At 37.9% G+C, this 23,026-nt stretch overlaps 1 protein-coding gene across 1 annotated transcript in view; it reads left to right on the forward strand.

Moving 5' to 3' along the window:
* The first annotated feature begins 990 nt into the window (after positions 1 to 990).
* The window catches only part of Fmn2 (formin 2), a 352,705-nt gene continuing 330,669 nt past the window's right edge, over positions 991 to 23,026 (forward strand). The window contains 1 exon segment of the mRNA XM_015483532.2: positions 991 to 2,816. Coding sequence (XP_015339018.1) covers positions 1,220 to 2,816 — 1,597 coding nt within the window. The 5' untranslated portion in view covers positions 991 to 1,219.

Here is a 23,026-nt window from a genome sequence, read left to right on the forward strand (position 1 = left end):
TTAAAATATTTTAAAACAAAGTTAGCCAACTGTAGTAAGTAATTAAAGTAATGACAAATTTACAATGAGGAAAAGTTTTTATACTAATATTGAGGCCAGAATGTTAAGAAGTCCTGGTACAGAACAAAGTGTACCTGGGACGACTTGCTTGGGAAAATGGTGGTTTATATAGTAATATCTGATTTCACATATTTATGCCAAGGGTGTTTCCTTTTGGTAGGCGACCACAATAGTGACATGTTTAATATTGATGAGATTGACCTCCTGGGAGTTATAGTATATGTACCCTTTTGGAATACAAATGCTGTTTAATTTATATGGTAAACATAGAATTTTGGAGATTAGCATTTTAATCAGCTCTAATCTCAGTATTTCCTGCTTCACCCACCTCTTCTTTGTCTAAAGCAGTTCGAAATGCCAACTTTGGAAATGACAGCTAATGTCCTGTTCTGGACAAGTTCTGTATAAAACATATGTGCAGCATCATGTGTAGTAACCTTTCCTAAGCCATATGCTCGAGCACATTAAAGTGTTCAAGGAGATAATCAATTATTCAAAAAACAGCAATCCATTCATTCAGCAAATATTTACTTAAGATCCATATAGAAGCAGGCAGATTTAGTTTAAGGGTTGTGTGACAGAGATATTATGGTACCTTTAAATTGGAACAGGGCTTCCGTTTTTTCCTGTGTGAAATTTTCTTCTTTTCTATTTAACTTTTTTTCATTGAAGGTTCGAGAGCTTTGAAGTTCGTGTGTATGTTCCAATCCACGAACTATTCGAAGGGGTGGGGGGCGGCAAAGCATCCTGTAAGCACCGTGGAAATCAAAGTCCCCAGGATAGAGGAAACGTTTTTCGCGCTCGGGTTCAACGAAGAGCCAAGAGGGGGCCAAGGGGGCGGCAGCAGCGGGCGGGGAGCCAGGCCCAAGCTGCGTCCCGCACAGCCATTGGCGGGCGCCGCGCGCTGTACTGAGCATGTTCGCGCCCAGCCAGCCCGGGCCGCAACCGCAGAGAAGGCAGCCACCCGAGCTGCCGCGCATTATGCAAAGCCGCAGCAGATGTCAGCGGGGCCAGCCGGGGACTTGTTGGCCTCTTCTCCCAGCGGCTCGCCCAGCTGCCTAACGTGCCCTGAAGACTCCCCTGGCCCGGCCCAGGAGCCGAGAAGGGCCGAAATGGCCTGAGTACCCAAGGTGCAGCGGCACAGCGGCGGCATTGCAACATGGGGAACCAGGATGGGAAGCTGAAGAGGAGCGCAGGTGATGCCTTACACGAAGGCGGTGGATGCGGCGCCGAGGATGCTGTGGGGCCCAGGGATGTGGAAGCTACAAAGAAGGGGAGCGGGAGCAAGAAGGCTCTGGGCAAGCACAGCAAGGGAGGAGGGGGCAGCGGCGGGGAACCCGGCAAAAAGAAGAGCAAGTCGGACTCCAGACCCTCCGTGTTTTCCAACCTGCGGATTAGGAAGAACCTCTCCAAAGGGAAAGGTTCTGGCGGCTCCCGGGAGGATGTGTTGGACTCTCAGGCCCTGCAGACCGGGGAGCTGGACAGCGCTCATTCCCTGGTCACCAAGACCCCGGACCTCAGCCTGTCTGCTGATGAGACGGGCCTGTCGGATACTGAGTGTGCGGACCCTTTTGAGATAACCCTTCCAGGTGGTCCTAGGCCTGCAGAGGCTGGGTTAGGGGTCCAGGCGGTCGCCGAGGATTTGGAAACTGTGGTAGGGGCGCAGGATGGACAAAGGACCAGTTCGGGCTCGGACACGGACATCTATAGCTTCCATTCGGCTGCGGAGCAAGAGGATTTGCTCTCAGACATCCAGCAGGCGATTCGCCTGCAGCAGCAGCAGCAGCAGCAGCAGCAACAGCAGCAGCAGCAGCAGCTCCAGAACTCCGAGGAGCCTGCAGCGCCCCCCGCTGCCGCCTTCCCTCAACCCGGGGCCTTCCTGGGCCTCCACGGGTTTCTGCTGGGACCGAGCGGAGGGGCTGAGGAGGCCCGAGGCAGTCCCGACACAGAGCAGGCACTATCCGCGCCCTCTGACCTTCCTGAAAGCCAGACCACCAAGTCCCGGGTGCCAGAGCAGCCGCCATCCCCCAAGGGCCTCCTTGCCTCGGAGGCGCCCAGTTTACCGCCGGCCCAGTCTGCAGCAGCAGACTCGCCTTCCTCCACCGCCTTCCCATTTCCCGAGGCCAGGACGGAGGAGGGCGCAGTACCAGCCTCCGTAAGAGAAGCTGAAGACACAGACGAGGAAGCAGAGGAGGATGCTTTTGAGGATGCTCCCCGAGGCTCTCCAGGGGAAGAGTGGGGCCCAGAGGTGGGAGAGGTCACGCAGAGTCTGGATGAAGAGCCAGAGGAGCAGACGCACGGGGCCAGGGTCCCCGCAGCAGCCACCTCTCTGCCCGGTAGCCCCGCGCCCAGCCCGCGCTGCTTCAAGCCCTACCCACTCATTACCCCCTGTTACATCAAGACCACCACCCGGCAGCTCAGCTCACCCAATCACTCCCCGTCTCAGTCCCCCAGCCAGAGCCCCAGGATTAAGAGACGACTGGAGCCCTCCTTGAGCCGGGGCCCCAGAACCGCCCTGGGCTCAGCAGTCGCCCCAGCCAAGAAGCACCGGACCGAAGGCAGCCTCGCAGGCGGCCTCAGCCGCTCAGCCGACTGGACTCAGGAGCTGGGTGCCGGTACCCCGGCGGCAGGAGGCTCTGCGCACCTACTGGAGCCTGGCGCAGCTGCAAACAGTAGCGGTGGCCTGTCCCCTGCTCTAGCAGGCAAGGTGTCTGGAGCTCCGGGGACTGCGGATGGCTTTCAGAACGTGTTCACAGGTGAGCGTGCCTTGCTGCTAGTCTCCAGGTGGCAGGTCGCCTGCCAATCAGGGCCTTACCCTGTGACCCGCCCTCCCCAGTTCTGAAAGGCCCTGGCCTGCTAGTCTCTTCCTAGTGAATCCTTTTCAACCCTGCTCATCCCTCAGTGATTGCCTTGGATATATACTTGTTGGTTTTTTATTTTATTTTATTTTATTTCAGGGTGGCGAAGGGAACAATTTAGTTGTGTCTGACCTAAATCATCTCAGGAAAGGGCTTCTCTGCTCAGTTCTCCCAAATATCTGCTGTTTCCTAACGTTCAGAACCCCAGTAGGCAGATAAATTCCTTTTGTGTCTTGTTTGCTAAACCATCATTCTTTTTCTTCTTCATTCCCAAAGCATTAAAAGAACAACTTTTTTCATGGTCTTTCTCAAGGGTCAGTATTGGAGGCACAAAACATTTGTTCCAGTACTTTCCAAAGGTGATCTCTGACTGCTCTAGTACCCACACACCTGAATTTACATATATATGTAATATGTCGTTTCTATCTTACAGCAATCTAGGTAGGGCTATTTTGTGAAGTGAAACAGTCACTACTGCTTGCAAAGACAAGAAAATCTGATACATGCTATTGGAAAATGAATATACAATAGAGTATTAGGAGTAACTTCTTTCTTTTCCGTGACCCAGCCAGAACTTCTCTAACTTGGAAGTGGGGAAGATCAGAAGACCAAAAGCATATCCAGATATGTTCAAGTGATAGTTCTCTTCCTTAGCCATTTGTTATAGACTCACACATAGAATGCACAGTGGAAGGATCAGTTTATTGTGGGGAAAACACCCAATCAAATAGCAGAATGAGTTTATCCTTTGCTATAGGCTTATTGGTTCCAAGGCCTTACCTTAAGGTTCACTGTCAGTTTGTTTCCTGTTTACTTAACATCTACTCTTAATTTTTTGAATGAAATAGTGTTAGAATTGAAAGAATAGGGGAAAAATATGAAAATTTATGTCAGTGCTGGTAGGTTTGTGATAAATATTTGAATGACTAAAATTTGAAAGGCACTTTAAAATTTTTATGTTCAATTATTTTAACAAATAGATCATTTATAGAAATTACTTTGGTGAAATTTCTCAATGAAGACAGCTTACACTTAGCTGGTTAGATGCTGTTATTTTTGTGGTAGCTATTTTTATTGGACGACATTTTCATTTTCATCTATGGGCTATATTTTATTTTGCATTTACAGAACTCAAAAGTACATGCTTTTTGTTTTTTTCCTTTCTTCTCTTTATTTTAGATTCAGTAAATAGGAATGTCTGTAGTCTTAAACCAACTAGATTAATTATAAAAACCAAAATGAGACAAAACAAAAAGCAACACAAACACACACAACAAAAGAAAAGAAAAGAAAAAAATAAAGAAAACTTGATGGAAAAGGATTGGAAAGTTCTTGAGTTAATTTTTATTAATTCATTTATTTTTTACAGTGCTATGGGTAAAACCCAAGGCCTTGTGCATGCTAGCAAATATTCTACCCTTTGAGCTACATCATCAGCCCAATTTTTTGGAGTTGATATTGGTGAGAAATCATGTATTTTCTCCTTAGATAGCATTCATTTATATAGTTTTCTAAAAACAAAAATTATTCACCATAATTAAGATATATTCCATGCATTTGTAATTGTATCAAAGTGAATTCTACTGTCATGTATAACTAAAAAGAACCAACTAAATATTTTTACTAAAAAAAGATTATCAATAATTAATATTAGTGATAGCTATTCCTACTAGCATAAGAATTTGTTTCATTCATTTAGCATATATATGCCTATAGACACATCTGTATATGCATGTATGCATACACACACAGATATATATATATATATATATATATGTCATACACACACATATATACATACATACTGGGCAGCCACATTGTGCCAGGCTATGCTTTTGTTTTTGTTTTGTTGTTTTAGTGATAAGTATCCAATCCAGTACTTCATGCATGCTAGCCAAAAGTTTTAACACTGCCTTGCATCCCCAACACAATCATGGTTCTGCCTTTCAAAGTTTCACTGAGTGAAGAGAAAGCTCTTAAAATGCAGAGGGCTGGGGCAGGAGCTCATTGTTAAAGCTCTTGTGTAGCATAGGCAAGGCCTTGGGTTCCATCTCCATTATTGAAAAAAAAGGACAGTGCACAGGAATCTGTCTGTTATCTATCTACTTACCTACCTATCTGTCTATATGCAGGATACTATCCTGGAAACATCAAGAATTCAGTGGCTTATCTCCTTGGCAAAGTGTAAGAAAAGGTATTGTCAGAGGTATTGAACAGAGTTCTGAGACATAGGACCTGAAATACATTGAAGTTTTTATTTTTCTTAAAAAAGAAGTATATTCTTGGAACTGTGTATCATTTTAATTTGCTAGGCAGTATTTTCAGATTGGAAATTTGGGACTCTCAAAAGAGCTGTGTTTCCATTTGCAGGTAAAATGGATGCAACTAGAGAATATCATGTTAGGCGAAATAAACCAATCTCAAAAAACCAAAAGCTGAAGTTTTCTCTGATAAGGGGATGCTGATCCACAGTGTGGGGGCGGGGTAGGGAAAAATGAAGGAAATTTGGATTGTGCACAGGGGAATGGCGGGAGGGGTGGAGCACTGGGGATGGGAAGGACCATAGAATGAGACAGACATTATTACCCTATGTACATGTATAATTATACTACTGGTGTGACTCAGCACCATGTACAGCCAGAGGAATGAGAAGTTATGTTCCATTTGTGTACAAAGTGTCAAAATGCATTCTACTGTCATGCATAACTAATTAGAATTTTTTAAAAAAATTAATTAAAAAAAAGAGCTTTATTTAGGTAGCACCTGGGTCCTTTTGATGTCTCCAGGCAGGCATTTTTGTTTGTTTTTCTTTAACTTGTAGAGTAAAAATAAAGTCATTTTGCTGAGTGTGATGGCCTACACATATAAACCCAGCTCCTGAGGAGGTTGAGGCAGGAAGATCACACATTCAAGACCAGGCTCAGCACTTAGTGGGGCCCTGTATTAAAATAGAAATAAATAAAAGGGCTGGGGATGTAGCTCTGTAGTAGAGGGACTCTGGGTTCAATTCCCAGTACCAAAAAAATAACAAACAAGAGTTAGTTGTTTTTATGTGGACATTGCCTACTTAATATTTGATGATTAGATATAGATGCAGTGACAAGCAGATATGTTTTTGTATAGCAACTTCAATTAATCTTCTCTCTGCCTTGTTTAGGAAAAAAAGAAAAAAAATCAGTGGGTTTAACCTAACCTTATGACTGGTAGGAAATGGAGGTAGAAAAAAAGGTGAAATAACTTTCTCAAGGTCAGACTCATTAGAAGCATAGCTAGAGACAGAAGCTGAGTCTACTGATTTGTGTATGGGTGCACTTTCTCATTACTTGCATTTGACATTCAGCACTGTAAGACAATAGAGTAAAAACTGTTAAAAAAATTGTTGTAGACTCTAAGGCCTTCACTGATGAGGTTTTCTGGTTTCTGTTGATAATAACGTATACCCCTTTAATGGTTGAACATCTGTTCTTCCTTGGGCTGGGTGAAGGATGATTGTTGGCCAAAGTGAATCAGATTTTCTTGAGGCAACTTTTATGGAAACTCTCACTGTTGGTCTGGTGGTAGAGGGAATCCAGATTGATACAAGCCTCTGTTTCTCAGCTGTTGACTCTTGTTATCTGCCATTACATTTGCTTCTTTACCATCCTCTGCTATTTCATGGGTGTATTGGAAATTACCAGGAGTTTGGGCAGCTAGGATTGTCCTTAGGGAAAGAGTTATTTGACTTTGGTTGTGCATGAATTTGGATCATTTAATTGCCAGCTGCTTTTGAAGCAGGTGATCATTTTATCTGTAGCCTTTCATAAATAACTTCTATTTTTAAACCATAGGATGAGAGTTGTCAGCTCTGAAGGAAAGTACAGATGTTTCTCACTTTTTACTTCCTTCCAAATGTAGGGAGAAAATTCAAGTGAAAAGGGATTTCCATGGCACATGTCTCTGTTTCTTTGGTAGATATAAAAAACTTAAGCAATGTGGGATACCAAAACATCTTGTTTCAGCTATTAAGAAACCGAGGGCTAGGCAAGGTGGCTTATAACTGCAATCCTAGTGATTTGGGAGGCTGAAACAAAAGGATTAAGCCTAGCCTTGGCAATTTAGTGAGAATGTATCTTAAAAAAAAAAAAGGAAATAGTAATAATAATAATAATAATTAAAAGGGCTGGGGGTGTCTCTTAGTAGTAGAGTATCCTTGGACTCAAAAAAAATTTAAAAAAAAGAAAGAAAGAACTTGATGCTGTTAATAGTCCATTATATTTAAATTTTTGGTTATTTTGTTCAAAATGCATATTTTACAATGATTATTAGAAAAAATGATAGGTTCATTTATACATTACGTGCAACAAAATCTTGGTAGCACATTTTTTTTTCCTTCTTTTTCTTTTTCTGTGGTGTTGGGAATTGAACCTAGGGCCTTACACGTGCTAAGCATTTGTTCTATGTCTGAGGTATAGTCCCAGCCCAGTAATAGTTTTGCAGTTAATTAAAGTTTGGACATCTAACATGTAAAGTATATGTGATGCTAAATCAATTTTTGTTTGTTTTGCTGCTTTTTTTTTTTTGGTGCTGGGGATCAAACCCAGGACCTTCTGCATACTAGGCAAGTGTTCTAACACTGAGCCGTGTCCCGAATTTGTGAAATCATTTTGATGAGAATCTTGCCAAGTCAATTATGTGCTTATCTGTCATTTTTTAAAACACATAGAATTAAAAAATTTAATCTTTTTAAAAAAGCTTAATGTCATCTTCAGGAACATCATTGTTAACATCTTATAAAAACATTAGTGATGCCCTTAACATCTATTTAAATGTGTAAGCTAGTGGCCTCAGTTTTTGTATCTATATAGTTTCTTGACTCTTCCCTTGTTGTTATTTTTAGAGATATCTTTAGTTTCTTCCCCAGTTCCCAATTCCTCATAATTTGGTTTTTCTCATCAATTAGTTATTGGCTTATAAAGTCCAGAATTACGATGTTAGCTGTATTTATTGCAATTCTAAATGGCAGGTCTCTGTGTTGGATTATCTCTAATCCTATCAACAGTCTTGAAGTATAGCTGCTTATCCTCATTTTTCTTAGGAGCAAACCAAGGCTCAGATAAGTGAAGTAATTTGCCTAAGGGCATTAAGCTAGTATGTGACCTACCTAGGATATATCCTTTAAAAACCAAATCTGTTGTCAATGTGTATAAAATAAAACCAAGTGGGTTATTGAGCTTTTGTAGGACTAATTAATCGAAATCTTATATTTTAGAACTTTGATTTTATAATACTCATATTGGCCTTTCTAAAGATTATCTTGATTTTAGTATCAGTAGAAAGAAGGACATGACTTAGGAATACAAAGACTTGTTAAACCATTACATTGAATTTTTAAAGGCTAGAAAATCTTAACTGTAAAAGGAAAGGAGATTGCTTATAGGAATTCTATCATTTTCCTTAAATATTGACTTACTGGGTTCCATATATCAGAATAGAATTTGACAGCATACGCTGGGCTTGAAAGTTAGTTTAGTCTGAAACATCCTTTCTCATGGTTCTTTCAGGACTATGGCTTGGATCAAAGTCAAGTACTCCAATAGCATCAGTCATGAGTTTTAATACGTGTTTTATGAAGTGAGGACTGGCCTAATTTTAAGTGTGTTTAAGTATTTGGATATAAACTATACTTATTTGAAATAGAACTGGTGTTTTTAGTGCCTTTTCTCCTGATTCTAGTAAAAAGTTGAAAATATCTTGGATGATGATAGCAGTAGTTATTCTAATCATGGTTATTCTAGGCATTTTTGCATCCTAGCTTTGCCATTTGACTCTCAAGTAGTTTTTCCCTCATATGTATGAAGATAGAGGAGCAATTACACTTAATAATATTAAGATTAAATGAAATAGTGTATATAAAGCCCTTACGACTTTGCTTGGTGCATAAGGAACACTTAATTGGTACTGATTCTTTCCTAACCTGATTTGTTTTCTTAATAAACTTCATTGTTCAAAATAGTCAGAGTCAGGGCTGGGCTTGTGGCTCAGTGGTAGAGCACTTGCCTTGCATGTGTGAGGCACTGGGTTAGATTCTCAGTACTGCATGTAAATAAATGAATAAAATAAAGGTCCATCAACAACTAAAAATTTTTTTTTAAAAAATGGTCAGAGTTAAATTTGCTAAACCCAAAACAAATAACTCTAAAATTGTATACAAAAACTTGGCAGGATATAAATTGACTAGATATGATTTGCAAATTAATATTTCAAGCCATAAGTTGTGTGGTGGTATTCAAATTGCTTATGCTTCCTGATTTCTTTTTCTTTTTCTGCATTTTCTGTGATTTTAAACATTTTTGTCACTTTATTGGAAATTTTGGTTTACTGGAATTTTGGATGAGGAAAGCATATGATGGGGGTGTGGCTGTGAGACTGGGGGAGGATACTGCTTTCTAAAGGAGGTGTGGAGAAGAGGTGGCAGCTGACCCTCTCAGTGTTTGTGTTCTGCATAGCATCTGGCCATTACCGCCTGACTTTGCATCCTTCCTTCCCAGGATTCCCTTCATAAACTCTCTACTTTAGACAAACTAATCTGCTTACTGTTCTGTGGACATGTGTTTCATTTCTTTTTCCTGACTTTTTGCCTTTTCTTGCAGCTTTACCCTCTTAGAGCACATAATTTGTTTCTCTTTATTTAGCACTGAAATAAGGACTGATTGAACTCCTCTTTGTATTTTTTTTTTTCCATTTGGTCTTAACTGGTCCTCAGCTCAGTGATTCTGTGCTTATTGTCTACATCCTATTATTGTAGATATCTCTGGATTTAGAGTTCTTTCACTCTTCTTTTATGCATTGCCTGCTACCCAGGCAGCCTCTGCTCTTCCATCAATCCATCCACAAATATCTATACTGTGTCTTACTGTGTGTCAGTCACTGTGATACTGTGAATATACTGAGGTCACAATGAATACTTGTTCACAAACTTTTTTTTTTAGGTGGTGATTAATATAGGTATATTGGGTACTCAGGTTTCCTAGGTTGGCAGCTAAAACTAGTAAAATGTAAGATTGAAAATTGCTAACTCTTTGGGGGCAGTTAAAATTAATTATTTTCATGGAGGTGAGGTTGAATCAATGAAAGTAAAATGACATTTTGGTAGAACGTGTTTTCAGAGAACATTATCTATTCTTGCTTCTAGAGTTTAATTTTAAAGTAGTAATGATATTAAAATAATAGTGCTTCCCAATATATATGTATATATTTACACATACATATTTATATGTATACATATATACATATATATGCATATCTGTGTATGCATAGATGTTATTTATTTATTTTTGTGCCAGGGATTGAAACCAGGAGCTCACATGTGCTAAGCAGGCATTCTCCCACTGAGCTATATCTCTAGCTCCATGCATAAATTTTATCAGTAATGAAAGAAAAGGTAAAGGGGATACAAAAGTGTTATTCCTCTATCTGTTCCTGCCTTTGTATTTTTAGTAATAGTGAAATTTAGCATTAAGGGACCATTAGGAAGAAATTCATAAAAATTGCTTGTGACTTAATATTATTGGATATAATTTTAGGGACTGAAAACTTTTATAAGGCTTCCCTTTGTATTAAAAATATAAATGTATGGAAAATATGACTGGTAATCAACTTGGAATGGTAGTAATACAAAATATTTGTAACAATAAAATTATAAGAACAAATAACAGTTACTGGATGCCATCAGAAGATGCTAACCACACTAGAAAGTTATCCTTTTGATATTCTTTTTCCAAAAGAGTAAATTGATGTCTTCTTCCTTTACAAAGATGTACCTGAAAGTGTTAATTGGGTAGGAAATTTTCTGGTATTCTTCTGTGGTTTAGTCAGGACCCGGCATACCACAGACCCAGTGGAAGTTTTATTACCAATTTTGCCAGAGTTGTGATGCACTGAAAATAGTCATTTTGGGGAGGAATGAAATAATATTTTTGAGTTAATCAAGCCTTTATTGTGCTGTAAAATTATTCTTAAAAGTGTTTAGACTATCCAATTGGGTATCTTTTGCACATTAGACAGAAGGGTTCCTTGTTGTAGTACTTGATGTCGCACTGGACATGTACGGGATAGGATTCTATGTAATTTAAATGGTTGCTTTAGGCACTCAGGAGAGAAAAGAAATTTTATCAGTTAGCTGGTACAGCCCTATGGCAAGAGGGCAGACTGAGAAGTCTTCCAGTCTACTTCCCCTTTTAATTTTACCATTGGTTTCCTTTAAGGCACAGGGTCAGTACCTACTTCCTTCCTTCCTTCCTTCCTTCCTTCCTTCCTTCCTTCCTTCCTTCCTTCCTTCCACACAGGGATTCACACACACAGGAGGCAAAAGCTCAACCACAAAGCTATACCTCCAACTCTTTTCACCTCTTCTTAATACTCTGGTTTCTCAGGTTAAAAAAGTGTAGGCAGGAGCTCCGGATGTGGCAGTGCAATAGCCTAGCACATACTTGGGTTGGATCACCAGCACGGGAATTTAGGGGGCGTTAAGGCAATCTTTCTGGGAAGCTGCCTCCTCCTCCAATCCCTTTATAACTCCGTGATTCTGTAGAAGTGATGGTTCCAGCACCTACCTTTTCTACCTCATAGTGGTACTATGCATATAGAGAGCTTTGCTTTGTTGTTAGAGCTGAAGACAATCTTTATGCTGTAGGAACCATTATTTATATCATAGGGTAACAATGTTTTGGGTATCAGTAAGATGTTTTGACCTTGGTAATTTTAACCAATTTTTGAATCCTGTTGAAGATTTGACATGGCTGGACTGTCATGTGATTATAGGCCTTGTGTCTTAACTGAGGAAGTGGTGGGTAAGCCTGTTTGGGGAAAATACATGAAAGAGAAATCTGGTTTATATAACATATGACCCAAAAACAGACTACATGGAGTTGTTCTAATATGGATACAAGATATACTATGCAAATTCTTTTAGATTCATTATTAGCAGTGTAAGTCATCTATTCTTGGATAACTATAGGCTTTGCATTTTCCCTTACAATTTGAACTACTCAATAAAGCATGGCTATTAAGCCTTTTACTTCAATATACCTTAATATATTGGATTGTTTAAGTATTCTTTTAGTTGTAGAGGGATACAATATCTTTATTAATTCATTTTTTATGTGATGCTGAGGATCAAACCAATACCTCACACATGCCAGGCAAGTGCTTTGCCACTGAGCCCCAGTCCCAGCCCCAGCCCCAATATATTAGTTTTTGTTATGTTTTCAGTTTCCCCTACTATTTTATATGCTTACTGAAATAATTTTTATGAGTCTGTAGTATTCCATTTAGACGTTTGCATTGACAGTAAACATTTTTTAGAGACTAGAAAGGCAAAAGCGAAAAAACTCTTAGGTTTTCATTTTTTAAAAACTTTGAAAAAAGTTTTACTGGCCTTAAATTAATGCAGCTCATTTAAGCCTGTTAAAAAGCAAGTGGAAGCCAGTGGCACGGGAGACTGAGGCAGGAGGATCTAGAGTTCAAGGCCAGCCTCAGCAAAATCGAGGCACTGAGCAGCTCAGTGAAATGCTGTCTTTAAATAAAATACAAAAAAGGACTAGGGATGTGGCTCAGTTGAGTACCTGAGTTCAATCCCCAGTACCCACAAAAAAAAAAAAAGCAAGTGGAAGCTGGGTGAGGTGGAACACACCTGTAATACCTATAATGCCAGCTACTCATAAAGCTGAGACAGGAGGATTGTGCATTGAAGGCTACCTTGGTCAATTTAGTGAGACTTTGTCTCAAAAAAAAAAAAATGCAGGGGGCAGGGGTTAGGGTTGGAACCCAGTGACAGAGCACTTGCCTTGCCTAGCATGCATGGGGCTCTAGGTTCAATCCCTAATACTACAAATAATAATAAAGATAATAAAGATAAAGTAATGAATGAAAATATTTCAGGATCCCAGATGAATGTGTTTGAATACTTTGGAGAGTTTTATACGCAGTGAGTCTCTTCATTATTAAGAAACAAATTTTCCACTGAATAACAACAATTTTTTTCTATTAAACTGTATTTTGATTAAGAGCTTTATAGGAACCTGTGTCTTTAAACTTTTGAAGCAATTGGATAACATTATTCAAAGTAAGTAAATATTATTAGTTATAAGTCTTTTAGTTGAACCTTTAAGGTTTTCTAAATATAGGATCATGTCATCTGAAAATAGGAAAAATTTGACTTCTTGCTTTCCTATTTGTATCTCTTTTATTTATTTTTATATTTCCCATCCTAATTTCTCCAGATAAAATTTTAATTACTATTTTGAATAGGATGATGAGAACAGCCATTCTTGTCTTGTCCCTGATTTTAGAGGAAATGTTTTCAGTTTTCCCTAGTCAGTATGATGTTGGATTTGAGTTTGTTATATATAACACTTATTATTTTGAAGTAATTTCCTTTTATTCCTAGTTTCTTCAGGGTTGTTTTAATGAAAGGGTGTCATGTTTTGTCAAAGGTTTTCTGCATCTATTGAGATGATCATGTAATATTTGTCCTTATTATATTTATTGGTTTGCCAATAATGAACAACACTTTTTGCATCCCCACGATGAAACAAACTGAACTGAAGTATATGATCTTTGTAATGTGTTTTGAAATTTAGTTTGCAAGTCTTTTATTAAGGATTTTGGTATCTATGTTCTTTAAGGATATTGATCTGTAATTTTATTTTTTGATGTATCCTTATCCAGTTTTGGTATCAGGGTGATTGTGGATTGAAGAATGACTTTGGAAGTGCTCCCTCTCTTTCTATTTCACAGAATAATTTGAAGAGAATTCTTGTTAGTTCTTCTTTAAAGATTTGGTAAAATTCAGCTGTAAATCCATTTGCTCCTGGTTTCTTGTTTGTTGGTAGACTTATTATTATTACTTCAATCTCATTGCTTGCTATTGATCTGTTTAGGTTTTCTATCTTATTTCAATTTTGGTAAATCATTTGCATCTAGAAATGAATTCATTTCTTCTGGATATTTCAACTTATTGGAATATGTGTTTTCAAAATAATCCCCGATGGTCCCCTGGATTTCAGTAATCTCTATTGCAATATTTCTTTTTTATTTTTTTTCATCTTTCTCTTTCTTTTGTTTAGTTTGGCTTGGGATTTATCAGTCTTGTTTATCTTTTCAAAGAATGAACTTTTAGGGCTGGGGATATAGCACAGTGGTAGAGGACTTACCTAGCATGCCCTGGGTTCAGTATTGAGACAATGAACCAATTCTTTATTTCATCAGTCCTTTGTGTTGTTCTTCTATTTTCTACTTAATTAATTTCAGCTCTGAACTTTAGTATTTCTTTCCTTCTACTGATTTTGGGATTGACTTTTTCTTGTTTTATTAAGACCTTGAGGTGCATCATTAGGTTATTCATTTGGGATTGTTCTGCTTTTTATGTAGCATTTATAGTAAACTTCCTTCTTAGAGCTGCCTTCATTGTGTTCCATAGATTCTTGTATGTTGTGTTTCTCTTCTCATTTGATTCTAATAATTTTTAACTTCTCCCCTGATGACCCACTCATCATTCAATAGTGTATTTTTGAATCTCCATGTGTTTGTATACTATCTGTAGTTTTTCTTGATATCAATTTCTAATTTCATTTATGATTTAATAAGATGAAAGAAATTACTTTCTTTTTTGTATTTGTTAACACTTGCTTTGTAGTGCAATATATGATGTATTTGGAGGAAGTTCCTTGAGCCACTAAGAAGAATGCATATTTAGCTGTTGTTGGATAAAATATTCTATAGATACATATTCTCTATTTAATCTAAGGAATAGCTCAACTCCGTGATATCTTTATTTTCTTGTCTGGAATACTATTAGTGAGAGTGGTGTTTTAAAATCACTCACTGTAATTTTATTAGGCACTAGTTCTCCCATTATGTCAGGTAATTTTTCAGTTCTTATTTTTGACAGTATGAGAGATTAAACACCTCACATGTGCTAGGCAAGCCCTGAGCTACATCCCCAGATCCCCTTTATAAGAATTTATTTTGAGACAGAGTCTTACTAAGTTGTCCAGGTTGACCTCAAACTTGCAATCTTCCTGCCTCAGCCTCCCAAGTAGCTAAGGATTACAGGTGTGTGCCACCACACCCAGCTGTAATGTTTGTTTATGAATTTGGGTGTACCAAAGATTGGGGCATAAATATTTGCAATTGTTGTATCCTCTTGTTGGATTTTTCCATTTACCAATATGCAGTGACTTTCTTGTCTCTTCTGATTAATTTTGGCTTGATGACATCTTTGTCAGATATGAAAACAGCTCCTCCTGTTTGTTTCAGATTCAATTGGCATGGAATGTTGTCCTCTATCCTGTTTCCAGTCTGTGAATGTCTGTGTCAATGCATGTGTTTCTTGAGGACAACAGAATTGGCTTTTGTTTTTTAGACCAGTCTGCCAGTTTATGTCTTTTAATTGAAGAATTAAAACCATTTACATTCAGTGTTATTGTACATACCTATGTATTCCCGTCTTTTTATTTTATTTTCAATGTTTTATTTGTTTGAGTATCTTTTGAAATGCTGCTTTAATGGTCATGAATTCCTTTAGCTTATGTTTATTTCAGAAGGTTTTCGTTTCACTCCAGTTCTGAAGGATAGCTTTGCTGGATGTAGCAATTGAAGTTGGTAGTTAATTTCTTTCAGGGTTCAAAATGTATCTTTCCAAACTCTCCTACCCTTTAGAGTCTCAGCTGAGAAATCTGCCCTTATTTGGATTGGTTTGCCATTATAAGTGACTTGGAACTTCTCTCTTATAGGTTTAGAAATTCTTTGTTCTGGAGTTTTGGTATTTTTAAGTGTAATTCATCATGGAGAGAGTCTTTTCTTGTTTTGTCTATTTGGGGTTCTAAATGCTCCAGTATCTTAGTGTCCATATTATTCCTAACATTTGGGAAATTTTCTGCTACTATTTTACTGAATAGGTTATCTTTTCCAAAAGTCTGTATCTCTTCTTCCTCCTCCAAACCTATGAGTCTTAAGTTAGTTCTTTTAATGTTGTTCTAGACTTCTTGTATACTCTGCTTCTTGTTTTTGTTTTCTTTATTACAGTCAAACACCTTGTCTGCAAGTCTCACTATTCTTTCTTCTGCTTGACCTATTCTTTTGGTGAGACTCAACTGAATTTTTTTTTTTATTTATTTGCTATTCATTGCCAAGAGTTCTGTTTAGTTCTTTTTCAGAATCTCCCTCTTTGGATTTCCAATTTGTATTCTGTATTGTCTTACTTTAATTTATTCACTTATTGATTTGTATCTTCTTTGAGTTTATTGGTCATTTTAACAATCAATTTTTTAAATTCTCTGCCTGAGATTTCATCTACTTTGATTTCTATATAGGGAGTTAAGCACTTTTGGGGGTTATCTTATTGGCCTATTTCCTCATTTCCCAGTTATTCTATGTTGAGATTTGCACATCTGTTGGGATTCATTTATCTTCCACTATTTTGTGAGTGTCTTTTTAGTAAGCAGTTACCTTTTCACCATGTACCCTGGACTAGAGGAATATCTCAGCATGAAAGCACCTTCTTGGAATAGTTTGGTTGTAGTTTAAATCATCAGAACTACTTTTTAAAAAAAAATGTTCTAATTAGTTTTACATGACAGCAGAATGCTTTTCAATTCGATGTACACAAATGGAGCACAGTTTTTCACTTTTCTGGTGTACATGAAGTAGAGTCACACCATTCGTGCAATCATACATGGACCTAGGGTAATGATATCTGTCTAATTTCATTATCTTTCCTACCCCCATCACCTTCCCCCTCCCTTCCCTCCCCTTTGCCCAATCTACAATTCCTCTATTCATTCCATGCCCCCACCCCCATTATGGATCAGCATCCACTTATCAAACAAAACATCCGGCCCCTGGTTTTTTGAGATTCGTTTATTTCACTTATCATTATATCGTCCAATTCCATCCATTTACCTGCAAATGCCATCATTTTATTCTCTTTTATTGCTGAGTAATAGTCCATTGTGTGTGTGTGTGTGTGTGTGTGTGTGTGACATATATATCACAGTTTCTTTATTCATTCATCTATTGAAGGGCATCTAGGTTGCTTCCACGTTTCACAATTGTGAATTGTGCTGCTATAAACATTGAAATGGCTGCGTCATTATAGTATGCTGTTTTTAAATCTTTAGAGTATAAACCAAGGAGTGGGATAGATGGGTCAAATGGTGGTTCCATTCCAAGTTTTCTAAGGAATCTGTATGCTGCTTTCCAGATTGGTTGCACCAGTTTGCAGTGCCACCAGCAATGTATGAGTATGCCTTTTCCCCCACATCCTCACCAACATCCATTCTGACTGAAGTGAGATGGAATCTTAGAGTAGTTTTGATTTGCATTTCTCTAATTACTAGAGATGTTGAACATTTTTTCATGTATTTGTTGATCGATTGTACATCTTCTGAGAAGTGTCTGATCAGTTCTTAACCTATTTATTGATTGAATTATTTGGTTTTTTGGTGTTGAATTTTTTTTAGTTCTTTGTACACAAATGGAGCACAATTTTTCATTTCTCTGGTTGTACACAAAGTAGAGTCACACCATTCGTTCAATCTTACATGTACCTAACATTTGGGAAATTGGAGATTAATGCTCTATCTTATGTGTCTTTGGTAAAAATTTGCTCCTATTTGGTAGCCTCTGTCTTCACCTCATTGATAATTTCTTTTGCTGAGAAGAAGCCTTTTAGTTTGAATCCATCCCATTTATTAATTCTTGATTTTATTTCTTGTGCTTTAGGAGCCTTGTTAAGGAAATCAGAGCCTAATCCAACAGGATGAAGTTTTGGTCCTATTTTTCTCCTATTAGGCACAGGGTCTCTGGTCTAATTCCTAGATTCTTGATCCACTTTGAGTTGAATTATGTACATCATGAGAGATAGGGGTTTAATTTCGTTTTGCTGCATATGGACTTCGAGCTACTTGGACAGGAAAAAGTAACTACCAGTAACAGCAGTATTTAAAGAGCAAACAATACTTGCTATTAAAATATGTAGATCCAAAGGAAAAAAAAAAACAAAGAAGGGAGTGAGGGAAAAGAGAAAGAAGAAATGTGGAGAGGAGGAGAGGAGGAAAGAAAAAAGAGAAGGGAGTACAAATGAGAAGACATTTAAAAACATCAAGAAAAAAATCCAGTTAATAGAAAAAATAAATGCTGCAGGCAGCAGCTTTCCATCTATGCCAGTCCTGTCCTACTTCCACACTCTACCAGCATTGCTTCCTATTAGAGTTCAGACTGTCAATTTCTAAAGAAAGAGGCTTCTACTTTTCTCTGCTCTGCAGATCCACAGAGTAGCTGGCAGCTATGCCTCCTATGGCCACCCAGAGCTTCCCTTAGGTCTGTGCCACACTCTCACTTCAGAGCCCAGATTGACTCATGGACATAGAATTAAAGCATAGATGGCTGTTGAATCTTGAATAGATAGATAGGTAAATTTTTTTTTTTTTAGAGAGAGAGAATTTTTTAATATTTATTTTTTAGTTCTCGGCGGACACAACATCTTTGTATGTGGTGCTGAGGATCGAACCCGGGCCGCACGCATGCCAAGCGAGCGCGCTACCGCTTGAGCCACATCCCCAGCCCCAGTTAAAATTTTTAAAAGGAAAGAAAACTGCAGGGGTTTCTGATTTCTTGCACAGAACCTTAAACAATGAGGCACATTTAAAACTGGCTCCCCTTCCCTGCTTTAACTGAATCTATTGGGAAGTACAGGGACTATCTCCTCCTGCACCAGTTCATTAATTAGTATTTGTGTATCTTTTCTGCTCAGCTCTCTTTGGCTTGGAAGTGGAGCCTGCTTTTCTCAAAGTTAATGGGAAACTTTCTTTTAGCTCATTAGAAGGGAGCTCCCCCTCTTCCACCACGATGTCCTGGGTCAAGTGCTGGTGTAGTCTATTTCTTTTACTCTCTTACTATTCTAACCACCAGTATTTTGGGCTTTCACCTGGTTGCTAACTTTCTGAGTTGCACTCTAGCACTTTCCCATGGTCTTCCTACCTCATCCTGCAGCAACAGAACTGTTGTCTGATTCAGTATTAGAGAGAGCTAGTATGCAAGAGATGCCTTAGTGGGTCATTTCCAGAGTCCCCCCAAATGACTATTTTAGTAATGCAATAATAGTAATTGAATTGTTTAAAAAGGCACACGTTTTCTCTTTTAAAAGAATAATAGAAGAAGTGTGATAATAGAAGGGATAATCTTTTGTAACCCATTTTTAAACCTATGTACTCATAGATAATTGGCTCCTCTTTTTCCTGTAGACCAGTGCTTGCCTGCTTAGAGAAGGTAAGTTATGTCAGCTCTCTGGATAGTGTTCCATTTTTACAGCTACCAAGATATACTGTAAGCCAATTACATCATACTGTCCTTGCAGTGCTATTTTGGATAAATGGCTTTGAGGGTAAAAAAGGGTGAGTATACTGGCAGTTTATATTAGAATGTAGGATTGGATCTGCTTCTATTCTATTTTTTAGAAACATCCAGAAGTGTGTTGACTCTGTTGTACTCAAATGTTTTGGGCAATGAAGGTAAAGAAAGTGGAATAAGAACTTCCATGATTTAGGCACAGAAACATGTGATTGGGTGGAAAATATGATAAAATGAAAGAATGAGCCCAGAAGACTTTAATTTATGACTTGGATTACTTCTCTGAGGTACCTAATTTGACTCTAAGTTCATAGATCATTTTTGCTATTATCTGCTTTGAGATAATAACGTCTGGCTATGTAGCTTTTGGTTTAGCTTTAGGGTATACCCCGTAAGATTCAGTCCCTAATTTCCTTTTGTTAAGTCTCTTGGCTTCTTTACCATCTTTAGTTACCAGGAGATTTCTAGATCTGTATCCCTACTTGATAACTTTCTTCTGGGCATCAGGCACATCTTAGTTATATGTTGCAAATCTAGGGGATTAACTTTGTCTGAAACCACACTTATTTCCCCCATCTTCTAAATACCCTCCTCCCATGTCTCTCAATGAGGGCATTTTTGCCATCTTGCCATATTTCCTCCTTCCTTCATTTCTCCTCATACCTCATACTCAATTAATCTTTCCACTTTAAATATCTCTTCAAAACATCTTTTAATTTCTGTTGTATTATATCATGCTTGTGTTGTCTTCTGCTGCAATTGTTCAGATCACTGTCACAGGCCTCCTCATCATTCTCCTGCCCACAGTCTGGCTCTTCTCCAAGTTTATTCTCCGTAAGGCAAGAGAGTAAAGTATGTAAAATGCACAGTTAAAGCCAGGCATGTGGTACACACCTCTAATTCCAGCCAACTTTGGAGGCTATAGCTAGAGAATTACAAGTTTGAGGCTAGCTTTAGCAACTTAATGAGACCCTGACTCAAAATAAAAAAATAAAAAGAACTGGGATGTAGCTTGGTGATAAACACCCCTGGGTTAAATCAACAGTACAAAATAAATAAATAAATAAATAAATAAATAAATAAATAAAAAAAATACACAGTTGGGTCTGGGGGTTCAGATCAGCGGTAGAACATGTGTTTAGCATGTACAAGACCCTGGGTTCAATATGCAGCATCAAAAAATAAAAATACACATTAAAACAGTCTAGTCCTAGTTTAGAAATATTTCAGTGCTCCCATTTTGCCTGAAGATTAAAGTTTATTTATTTATTTATTTTTTCTGATACTGGGAATTTAATTCAGGGCATTGCACATGTGAAACAAGTGCTCTATAGCTTAGGTCTATCATTGGCCCTAAATTGTGTGTATGTGTGTGTGGTGTGTTTAGTGCTGGAAATTGAACCCATGGCCTTACTCACTAAATTCTTTTTAATATATGTGTATATATTAAATATTTTAATGTGTACAGTATGTTCTATGTCTATAAAATCATAAAATAATTTAACAGACTTTGAGCAGAAAAGAAAAAGACTCATGAACTGAGTAGCACTGAGGATAAAAAGCAGTTCAGAGAATTCTGCTGCAAAAACTATGGACAGGGAATATTTATAGCCAGAAAATGGAAGTGACATACATAAATAACCTGATTGGTTACAGTTCTATTCTTGACTTATTTGGACATATTTTTGGCAGTTTTTAGCCTGTGTTTGGCTGACTATTCAGCTGCTATGATTGGCCAAGACTTTTCTCTGACCAAGACTTTTCTTGGCCAAGACATGGGGACACAAATAAACTCTTGAGTTAGGTTGAAGTTTGTTCACATATTCAATTGGGTTTATAGTTCCTTATGAGTGGGCTCAGCATTAGGATTAATTTAATAATATGTAAATAATTATATTGCATATTATGTTTATGTCATAAAATATTATATGTAGTTGAATGTACATTAATATTTAATGCTCTGTAGTATGTCCCCTCATTGCTCAGTTTCTACTACTACTCATTCTGTCCTAAATGAGTTCATTAGTAATTCTTCAGATATCTCATAATCTTTCTAGTAGTTTTAGGTATCATTGACATTATTATCAGTCAAAAAAATCTATTTGTCAATTCTCCATTTTATGGAAAATTCACATCATCAGTTCTTACAGAACTCTTCATTTTGTTCTTGTATTCATTTCCCATTCTGTGGACACATGCTTTTATGTGTTTGGTGTTCTTGAAAGTATATGTATTTTTGTAAGGTATATTGCATTTCTGTGTGTTTTTAGTTTATACAAATACTCTTGAGTTGTAGACCTCATTATTTTTTCTTTTACTCAACTGGTTTTGGAAAAAGTACTATTAATTTTTTCTGGGTGAATTTCTATCTAGATTTTTTGCTTCTTAGTGCTACACCATTTGTAGTATTCCAAATGGTGAAAGTTCTGCTGATTTGTACAGCACCAGGGGGCACTATTGACCTTTTATTGCATGTGCTTAACATTGCCCTGCAGTTTTTCAATGTGGTGGCCCTGGGTGCATTCCCTAGATTTTATTCAAGCGTTTGCATATTGATAACTATATTCCCTTATTTCTCAGGTCATCACAGAAATCACTCTGATGAATATTCCCATATAGCATTCTACGTGGAAATTTCTCAGACATATATTAAGAAGTAAGATTACTTGGCCATACAATAAATGTCTACTTAATTTGTCTAAGTACTGTTGGATTACTTTCAGATTGTCTTCTCCAGTTTATAATCCACTCACACAGTAAATGCAGTTATTTAATTCCCAGTAGTCCGGGCTGGGGATGTGGCTCAAGCGGTAGCGCGCTTGCCTAGCTTGCGTGTGGCCCGGGTTCGATCCTCAGCACCACATACAAACAAAGATGTTGTGTCCGCCAAAAACTAAAAAATAAATATTAAAAAGATTCTCTCTCTCTCTTTTAAAATAAATAAATAAATAATTCCCACTAGTCCAATGGGGAAAAGTAGTCACTCATTGTTTTATTTTTACTATGTATTTATCTAATGACTAATGCCTTTGAGAAAACTTTTGCATATTTTTAGCCATTTGGGTTTACCCTTTTATGAATTGCCTGTTCATATCATTTTACATTTTTATGTAGTGTTTCCGATTTTTCCTGTTATTTACAGGGTTTCCTGTAAATATATTCTGGGTATTTTTCTGTTACTAATGTTGAGGATATGATAGATTGTCACAAAGCCTACTTCTTGTCTGTCTTCTTTATTAGTGACTTTTGTGAGTCCCTTGAAGGTTGTTTCAGATGCAATTTAGGTTTGATTTTGTGATACATTTGGAAGGTCTCAGACTTCAGACTGGTGTCCATTGTTTCTACTTGCAAATAGAGTGGAGGACCTCTCTAATTCTTCTGGGGCAGTGTTAGCAGGGGTCTAGTGTCCAGATACTAACTTTATGAAGATCCAGGGTTGGTATGGTGTACCAGTCTTTCTAGTGTGGCTGGTGCAAACACAGGGCTGAAGCCAATTGCATCCAGAGGTATCTCCCAGAGATAGCAATGAGGCTTCCTGATTCTGGCAGCAAAAGTGTGCTTTTAGAGCCTGGGACTTTCAATCATGGAGGTGGCACCTGTTTCTTTGATATTCTGGTCCTATCTTATGGCTTTGTAAATAATGTCTAAAAAGATTCTAGAAACATTTTATTCAAGTTTTCCAAGATTCTATAAAGCAAGTCACACCCCATAGTAAATCT

Source organism: Marmota marmota, unplaced genomic scaffold (assembly GCF_001458135.2).
Source record: "Marmota marmota marmota unplaced genomic scaffold, marMar, whole genome shotgun sequence".
Taxonomy (NCBI): domain Eukaryota; kingdom Metazoa; phylum Chordata; class Mammalia; order Rodentia; family Sciuridae; genus Marmota; species Marmota marmota.